At 36.2% G+C, this 10,275-nt stretch overlaps 1 protein-coding gene across 1 annotated transcript; it reads left to right on the plus strand.

Annotated features, from left to right (window-relative positions):
* Positions 1-6,136: 6,136 nt before the first annotated feature.
* Positions 6,137-9,604, plus strand: NKX2-5 (NK2 homeobox 5). Its single transcript, XM_066589827.1, has 2 exons — positions 6,137-6,431; positions 9,000-9,604. Exons 1-2 carry the CDS (start codon positions 6,137-6,139, stop codon positions 9,602-9,604), a joined length of 900 nt encoding a protein of 299 aa, XP_066445924.1.
* The last annotated feature ends 671 nt before the right edge of the window (positions 9,605-10,275 follow it).

Genomic DNA, 10,275 nt, shown 5'->3' on the forward strand with positions numbered 1-10,275 from the left:
TCGGTCTCGCAAAAATAGACTCTGCAATGTCTACCTTTCTGAACATTTACGCACCAAAGGTCCCCATAGCAATCAATGGGTAGGTGCAAACGTAAGCTCAATATGTAGAGAGATGCGTAATACGCATTGGGTTGTGTTTGTCTGCCACATGCAAATGCACATGCCCTGCATGAGCACAAATTATAGCAAAATATGCCGATACGTGTGCAAAACACGTGTGCCTGGTACATAAATACATTGCGCTGAGGCATGCACAAAGAAGCATATGCTGTTTGCTCTACTTCCAAGCGTTTTAGCACTTTTTAATGCACCTCATCACCCATCACAATGGTGGGGTGCGTTAGAAAACACTGTCAAACGCTGTGACATGCATTCAAAAATGCTGCTCTAAATGGCGGTAAAAAGCCGCTATTTTGAACGTGGCATTTTGTGAACGCATGTGTGAGAGTGGCCTAAGTCTGTTTCTGTAGCATGTACAGTACATGGATTTTATGAAGCCCTATTCAATAGCTGGAATTTCTCGGGCGCAACTTTTAATATGTCAGTGGGCATGTACTCGTAGTCTCATTGCTGGCACGTCTGGGTTGAAAAAAAACCCTGAGAAATCCCAAAGCATCTTTTGGATGATGCCTGCATTTTTAATGGATGTTTGTTAATTCACACATGCAATTTTCTTTAGCTTTTATTATCCTATAGAGACACCTGTAGAAAAACAAAAGAAAAAAAGTGCCATACCCAGATTATGCTGCGATCTGCAAAAAATTACATGGACCCAAAAACATAACGATAATGAGAAAAAACACCACAACAAAATGCACATTATTTATGCAGCATTTAATATTTTAGTATTGACCTACTGTAAACATCTGGATGCAGCTTTTTTTTTTTTCAGAAAAAAACATCACTGCATAAAAACGCAAAAAAGTGTAACATTTTTGCAAAAAAGGATTATCTGAAACCAGCTTAGGGTATATTCACAGGGGCAGTGCTGGAAAATTGGACCGATTTTTTTGTGTGCTTTTTATGCAATTTTTCTGTGTTTCTACAATGTTTTTTTTATCTGCATTTTATGTGCATAAAAAAAACACATTATGGCTCTGCTTCTCTACATTTTTTTTAGGTTACCATGGCTACATGTGATAAAAACAGATTGCAATTGCATCAAATGAGTCCAATCCAATTTTTGTAAACACACCCATAGACTTGCATGGGCAAGTTTTATCAGAAAATCACAACAAAATAGGACATATTGTAATTTTTCTTGCTTGGACTGTTCATCCGATTAAATAATCGCACGTTTGAATAGAACTAATTAACATAATGTGCTTTATTGCTGTTTGTTTTTTACAGGCAGAAAATTGGATAGTAAAATTGTTAAAGTGAATATACCCTTAGGCCGTATTCATATGGGCGATAGTGAATTGTGTACAAGATGTTCTGGCACAACTTGCATTATACAGCATATGGACCCCCCCTTGTGCTGTGTGATGTTTGGGACACTGCACATTACAGGTGCCATTCTCTCATGAGAAAAGCACAGACATATGAAATGAATGAGTTCATTTTCCTTGCGAGTTCTGCCCATCCTAGGGCAAAAACACATGAGTGCATGCGCAAATCTGCTCACTGCTAGAGAGCGTATTAGTGCGTGAACCGAGGTTTCTGTCTTTTTTCGGACTATTTAAACTCCGTGCACACGAATTTGAAAAAAAAAAGAGATAAGATAGGTTCTTCCCTATTTGTCTCGCACGTAGTATTAACACACGAGTCTATGATTTTCACGGCCTAAAACATGCCCATTTGTTTAAGCCCTCAGACATAGAGAGTCTCGGCTGTGTGAATATGGCCTTAGGAAGCTGAAACATCACCTGGGTGAATGAAACTACTTCATTTAGGCTGCCTGTCCACGGGTGATGATCCGCTTGCGATAAATTGCCCACGAATCATGCTATGAAAGGTTCTCAGTAGGCTAACTATGGAAAGCACAGCCCGACATCCACTAGCGGAGAATCATAGCGATTCTCTGCTCGTGGGATTGAAATCGTGGCATACTGTGATTCTCCGCGGTCAGCTTATCTATTAGATAGGATTGTCGCGGAGCCCGGTCAGTGCGATATTGCGTCACAGCCGTGGACAGGCAGCCTTACACTGAATGTATGGAGAAATTGAACAATGGAAGATAGATAGATAGATAGATAGATAGATAGATAGATAGATAGATAGATAGATAGATAGATAGACTGTATGCAATAACCCAGATAGATAGATAGATAGATAGATAGATAGATAGATAGATAGATAGATAGATAGATATGAGATAGATAGATAGATAGATAGATAGATAGATAGATAGATAGATAGATAGATAGATAGATAGATAGATAGATAGATAGAGTCCCCACTAAGGCCAAAGAGTGATTAGAATCTGTATAGGACTGCTGTATATGTTTGTAAGGGCTCTTTCACACAACCATATGCGTTTATATGTTTTGCCATGAGCTGTAAAATCGCAAGAATGAAGAATTGCCGCAATCGAGTCCCGATCTTTAGACGCGTATTTTCCGACATTTACACAGATGGCTGCTGCGTTTTTGGCAAAAAAAATACGCTACAGCGCGGAAATCCTTCTATCAGCGGAAATTCTCGGAATGACTACTAATGCTTTAATAGAGCCAGCTATCTTCTTTTCCCAGCGTTGCACTCATAAAAACTCCCTCCCCCTCCCTTTTTTCCCACTTCCATTGAAGTCTATGGAGGCTTCCTGTGTATTTTGGCCAAATATAGGGCAAGACGTATCTTTGGACGCGGCATATAATATTGGCAGCTGAAAACAGTTGGTCACAATTTTTGGGCAATTTTTTGATGCAGCTAAATGCCTGCATATGTACGGTTGCGTGAATAAGGCCTAATATACAAAATATTAGAAAATAAATACAATATGTCAATGACCATTGTTAACTAGCTCTGTTATGAGCTGATATCAGTTGCAATCATTTGTACCATAGATAATAAGCAGGAAATATCATGTCTTGCGTGCACAGCTTGTCTTCCTGTTTATATACTGAGTATTCAATGTAATGATATACATATGATCCATTTCCCTCATGATGTATTATATGGAATGATATGATATGGTTGATTTAGAAGAGTTGCAATAATTTAAAGCAGTCAGATGTGTGAAGAATATATCAGATGAGGAGACATATAGATCAGTTCATACGACATTATATGCATGTAGTATATAATAGTAAAATGCCCGATAAATTTACTAAAATCAGCTTGAAAGCCTTTATGCCACTCACTATAGAGAACACAATACTTAATATGTAACTGAATGCTGCTGTTTCAGACCCTAATTAAGCAGTTGCTGCAGTCACAAGTCCTCGGAATGCTGTGATCCCTATACAAGGTGTTTAGAAGCCCCCGCATCAGTGCCAAGCACTGAACACTCCATGCGGCCTTCACAGCAGTTGGCTATAGTTTTCTTTTATGTTGGAAGGGTAATACCATAGTAGCAGATGGTTTTTGCGCCATTTTATACAAATTGTGCAAATATGTTAAAAACAGTGAGCAATTGTGCGCCAGTCATACATCTGCAGTTTAGGATGGATAATCCTGGGATGCCATTCTTCCATACAAGGTCGCGTTCTGTTATCAGTTCAATTAGCGGGATTTCATTTAACAGAATTGCCCTTCAGAGAACAGGAGTTATGATCTGCCAATCAAATGTGGTTTAACAGAGCTGTCCAAGGATCTGGATAGAACTCTCTATATGTGTACTACTTAACATATGCATACATGCTTGACACATACTATAAACCATCTAATAAGTATTGCATATCAAATACACAGATATATTTGTATATATATATATATATATATATATATATATATATATATATATATATAGCTAGATGGGCACACAATTATATCTGCTCTATATACATATAGAGCTGCGCGAAGCATATACTAAATACATAATGGTATCTTCTTAATACATGATTCATAACACTACTATATCATAACTGAATGCTTCTAAACAGATTACCTGCAGAGCGACATAATAGGTACAGTACATAATAATAAACTTCCCACAAACATAAGAGAGAATAAAAAAAATACACCATATTTTATAATCAATATGATCTTGTGTAATATCTAATAAACAAGACTAAAGAGAGAATAATAATATAGTACAAAATACTGCATAATAGCTATCGCATGTACATAGCGTCCGAGACCAAAATGGAAGTATAATACAAGAGAAATACATAATACCCCTAACAAAATATATAAGAAGCGTCTGCCATAGCACAAAGTACAATCGTTCATAGTACGTAATAAACACACAACAGCACAAAACAAATGCAGAATAATAAACACTGCATATAAATATAAAACATAGATAATATAGAAGGAATACAAAAATATTATATTATATAATACATATAGAATACATCATTTATAAATCATACGTACTATGATAAAGACATAGTAGACTCTGCAGCATAATAAATAGATAATAGGAATATAATAATCCACAGTGAGAACGTCCAGCTCGGTGGCAGCACTGATAACTGGTAGGTGCTATAATGGCTGCATTTGCCCATTAAATAGCCATATTTCAGGCGTCTGTCCACACTCATCTATTAAAGTGTCAGCCTCAGCTATGACAGGGAACCTGATTCACTAACAAATACTACAGGGCATTATCATCCATTTTCCGCAAGAATTTTAATTGAAACGGATGTTACCACTTTACAGGATGCTCGTGCTGAGATAGTAAACCTGCGGCCACCGAGTATAGCAGCGGCTACAGCACTGACCAGCACATATATACAACAGCTTAGCGCTGTATACTTCAGGAAAATATATATGTATATATAATGAATTATAACTATTACTATTACAATGCGAATAATTATATTACTAAAGTGATATTGTTGATAATGCCTATGTAATAACTATCTATTTATCTCATATCTATCTATCTACACATATCAATGTCATCGACAAACTAATTTATATTTTGTATATAACATGATTTCATTCTTTACTTATTATACTGAATAATTTCCATTTAGTCAGAAGATATATTGCCAGAGAAACCCAGAATTGTAATGGCTTTTCTAGTGATGTAATCTTGATGTGTTGGGGTGCATCTACTACTACAGTACTTACTACTGATCCCTTGGATGTTCTTCACACCTATGATAACCATTGCGCTGCCACATCAAAATGATATGGGTTACTTTATATACCGATACAATATCGTAATGCAATATACTGAACTTATTCAAAAATTCTTATTTATGATCATCTTAATAATATTAATTCTTTGATATTATTACTACTTTAATTAAAGTATTCAAAGTTTTCAATGCCTTAAACTTGACTTAAATAAAGCAGATCAGATCCACACTAGTATAGTACAATACAGAGCAACAATAGTAGCAAGAGCATAACAAAATATCGATAGCGATAACAGCTATATAACACATAGAACAGCAGGATCTCTCTCTCTCTCTATATGCGTAATATATATAGAGAGAGATGTCTATATATATATATATATATATGTGTGTGTGTGTATATATATATATACATATATATTCATTCATTCCTGCTGTCTTGTATGTAATATGAAGTACACCTCACATGAGGTCTAGGGGGTGAGTGATGCATATCTGGGGGGTAAATGCATTTCTCAGAATACAGACGTTGTCCTAGACGAGCAGAAGTATTCTACCACAGGATACCAGGACTGCTGCAAAAAAAAGGATACGAGATGTACTTCTATACTGAAAAGTAACTTTAATGGGGCTATATGTCAGCCCCTTTAAGAGTAGTGATATGTTTTGCTGGATGCCTATATTAGGTGAGCTATATGTGAGGCTCACAGCTCACCAGGACAGCTTTGACCAATGAGAGACCACCCGAGGCAGCTCTCACCCCTCCTCATCCTCCTCCTGCCTTATGGAGAGTGATACCCCAGCCTGGCCAGCACTTACTAGGTGAGGACTGCTGCTTGGAATGAGCTGCTTATAGGATAAGAGGATCCTGTTTCGCCCCTCTCTCGTTCTCAGGTCTGGGGAGGGTACATGAGTCTGTATTTGGTGTTGGTGTTGGTGCCATGATGTTTGCCAGCCCCATGACTTCTACTCCATTTTCTGTCAAAGACATTCTGAACTTAGAGCAGCATCAGAGTAGCCTCTCTACAATGGACATCTCCCCCAGGCTGGACACCTCTTCATGTATGCTCTCCAGCTTCAAGCAAGAGTCCTATCCAGGCACTCCCTGCCTTTCAGAGCTCACTGAGGAGCTGTCTCAGAGGGACAACAGTAAGGGGCCCTCTCCTTTCCCTGCATCTTTCTTTGTCAAAAACTACTTGGAAATGGACTCATCTAAGGAGCACAAAGAAGACAAGAAAGGTAAGGAGGGGAATCTGATATTGTGGAGGAGAAGGGTGGGCTGATGCCACCTGATCGATGACTGCAAGTCAAAGAAAGCCTACAAATACTACCAGCTTTTCTATATGTTCCCATTATATCGGACTCTATAATACCACCTCTATACCAAGTCCGAACTGATTGCATTACTTCTCTGTATTACTTTTATTATTTTACCATTCAATGTGATTATTTTTCATTTCCAATATAATAATGAAAAAACAAACTGATCTACATTTCAGACAATCGTGAACTACATTACTTCGCTGTAGTTTTCTAGATGCTGCAGCAATGTAATACTAATGCTAATCAAAGGACAGTATGTAATCATTATTGGATATGTAATCAAATAATTGTTAAAGCAACATTACTAATCTGGATATATGTAACCATCCCAAAACAGATGAAAATGTAAAGTCTCTATTGTTTGTATACAATATTAGTCATTGAGTTACTTAAAGGAAATGTGTATTTACGTGTTACATGAAATTATATTATATTGTTATTATTACTGCAGTTCTAAAAATAAATAACCCAAACCACCAGTAAACATTTTCATTTTCTGCAGATATAAGTGATGTTACTACTAGTACAATAATAATAATAGACTATTGAAAGAATTCTCTAGGTAGGGGTTGCTGCTACTACAGTTGTTTTTGGTCATGTAATAGTTGCTGTAGTAACAACAACAAAATAATCATCAATAGCAACAACAATACTAACACATGACACACAATAATAATTAAAAATGTTCAAATAATTCTGTAAGCAGGGCCTACTATTATTATTGCTTTTGTTAATGTCATAGTTGCCCTAATAATAATAATCTAAAATAATATATTATAATGATCTGGTACAAATATGAAATATCATCTTTTCTACTATCATAATGCCTATTATAGCCACAAAAAGAACAAGTATTTCTGTATACATGCTTATGTAGTAATTAATTAGAGATGAATGATTCTTTAGTTTTACTCTACCAAAATGTGAGTTACTCCAATTGAACAAAGCAAATTATTAATATTATCTTTATTATATTATTACGTTTCATTTGATTGATACAAGGCAGAGCCACCAAAGCAATGGGAAAACTAAACCTGTGTGTTGTTTGTGTGTGTATCCAGGTCTAGAAACTTCCTGACAATGTGGTATTTTTTTTTTATTAATAATTATTATCTGTAATGTAACTAATTCCTGTTGTTTTCAGCAGTATATATAACTTCTTTTAAACATTGGTCTTTTCTCTTGTTGATTTGCAATTTATTTTGCTACAAATAAATAGATAATAGGAGTAATGTAACAGATTCTTGGTAAGATCCTGTTCTATGAGAAGTAAACTGATCTGGCTTTCTGCCCTGTAATTCAGGATGTTTTTCCTTTTCATTACATTTGTTTTTGTTTTTTAAATTAATAGGATCCAAAATCACATTGGATCCTAAAAAATTAATATATGAGTTATAAAACAGAACTTTAGCCAGATCCTATTAGTTTCCAAGGCATGCAAACTGATGCCAAGTGCAAAATGTTTCGCTGCATCAGTCAGGATGTTTTTCAATTATGCATGTATTTGTTTATATTACAGGATCAAAAAAAAAATATTGGTTTGAACAAGCTGTAAAAAAAATAACAGAAAAGCATTACGAGATAAATTAATTAAAAATAATAGCTGGTCATATGATATGGAGTCTGTTATACTTTCAGCAGAAATAGTTTGTCTAAATTGTATGCTTGCTGGATATCATATGTCCCTTGTATAGTATTATATGGTATTATACATTGTTAAGAGAGGAGTTTTAAAAAGGCTGCTTTCAGAAAAGTGCATTTTTGTTCTGTATTAGGTCCATGTTGAGAAGACCATAATATGGAGCTAATGTAAATTTCTATGGCTAATTACATAGTCATATTTTTTGGATCTTTTTTCCAAAATGCAGCATTTTCTATTTTTTGTGTATTTGCCTCCAGATTTATATTCTTTTCTATTGGGCAAATAAGCCTCAGTATTTGGCCAATAGAAAATACTAAAAATACAGAGGCAAATATGGATGAGAAATTGATGACATATGTTTGTAATGTCTTTTGAAACACGTACGGAATACGGATTTGTATTATGGACACGTTTTTATAAGCTCATCTGAAACTGGCCAAAGAGAAAGAGTGATTGATTGCACAATCTAAAATTTAGGTCCATGTGACACACAGATTACCTGTACTAAATAAAGTCTTGTTGTTATAAATTCAGTTGACCATTTCTTTTCCCACTCATGCACTATAGTGAAAAAACAGAGGGATCTTGATACCGGAATTGGTCCCATAGTTTTCCATGGGATTATTTATGGAGTCTAATGCATCAATTGTGATGTTAGATGTCTCCCAGCCCAGACTGAGAAACAATGCATGCAGTATTTTTCTATGGTCGCAGAATAGTGCATCAAGTGCACAAAAATACCATCAGCTGTATCCAGCTTAGCCTTTAAACAACTGATAGATTATAATAGCGAAGCAGACAAACATCTATTACTATCAATTAATATATTTTTATTTTTACAGATCTCTGCTCTTTGCAAAAAAATTTGGAAACTGATAAGCGCGACTTAGAAGACCCGGACAGACCAAGACAACGAAAAAGAAGAAAGCCCAGGGTACTGTTCTCGCAAGCCCAGGTCTACGAACTGGAAAGGCGATTCAAACAGCAAAAATATCTATCAGCCCCTGAGAGAGACCACTTAGCCAATGTTTTGAAGCTCACATCCACACAGGTGAAAATCTGGTTCCAGAACAGAAGGTATAAATGCAAACGACAAAGACAAGATCAGACTTTGGAAATGGTGGGCCTTCCACCCCCAAGGAGGATAGCAGTACCAGTTCTGGTGAGAGATGGCAAACCTTGTTTGGGAGAGTCCTCTCCCTACAATTCCCCTTATAATGTCAGTATTAACCCTTACAGTTACAACACTTATCCTCCCTACTCCAACTACAGTAATCCAGCCTGCAGTGGCAGCTACAACTGCAGTTACTCATCCATGCCAAGCATGCAACCCACCTCAGCTGGTAATAACTTCATGAATTTTAGTGTGGGGGACTTAAACACAGTGCAGACACCCATTCAACAAGCAAGCAGTGTATCTGCACTCCATGGCATCCGAGCATGGTAGAACTTGGCTAGGGGCCATTCTGAAAGCACTAAACAAAACAGTGATATGAACTATATAGACTGGAAACGTCATTGAAAAAACATCTGTCCTCCATCTTCCAAAGAATAGATGTGACTTTAACCCCTTGGTGTGAGATTGAAAATTGAAAATTAACAAAGGACAATTTGGCATGCTGGACCAGCAAACAGAAGATCCACATCTTATATGTTGAGTAGTTTTCAGTTGTTAGCTTCACCAATATATTTACAGATTATCCAAGTGTGTCATTTGGTTTATTTAATCCCAGGAGACTTTAGCAATAAATACATTCACCCCAAGAGTCATATTGGCCACAAAGACTCAAAAAATGTTTAAAGCATTAAAATAAAGAAAGTTATTTCCTGGAGGTTTTGTCTTTTAGATGTTTGCTCACTGTATATAATATTTTGCGGTATAGAATGTTCTCAACAAGCCTCGAAACTATTGACAGGTTCAGTTTAGAATTTGCTAAACTATCAACCAGGAAAGAGATACAAGAGATTTAATATAATTACAAGATAACTTAAAATGATGGTGGTTATTTTATACATAGAAAATGTCTGCAGTATTTGGGACCTTTCACACGTGTGGAATATTTCTGCCAGATGCACTTAAAGGGCCTATTGAGGTGCGCATATGCGCAAATATGCTCG

The sequence above is a fragment of the Eleutherodactylus coqui genome, chromosome 2, assembly GCF_035609145.1.
Source record: "Eleutherodactylus coqui strain aEleCoq1 chromosome 2, aEleCoq1.hap1, whole genome shotgun sequence".
NCBI classification, from domain to species: domain Eukaryota; kingdom Metazoa; phylum Chordata; class Amphibia; order Anura; family Eleutherodactylidae; genus Eleutherodactylus; species Eleutherodactylus coqui.

Coding starts and splice junctions, on each gene's coding strand:
- NKX2-5 (XM_066589827.1), top strand. CDS start 6,137: ATGTTTGCCAGCCCCATGACTTCTACTCCATTTTCTGTCAAAGACATT. Junction 6,432..8,999: donor GCACAAAGAAGACAAGAAAG/GTAAGGAGGGGA, acceptor TTATTTTTACAG/ATCTCTGCTCTTTGCAAAAA.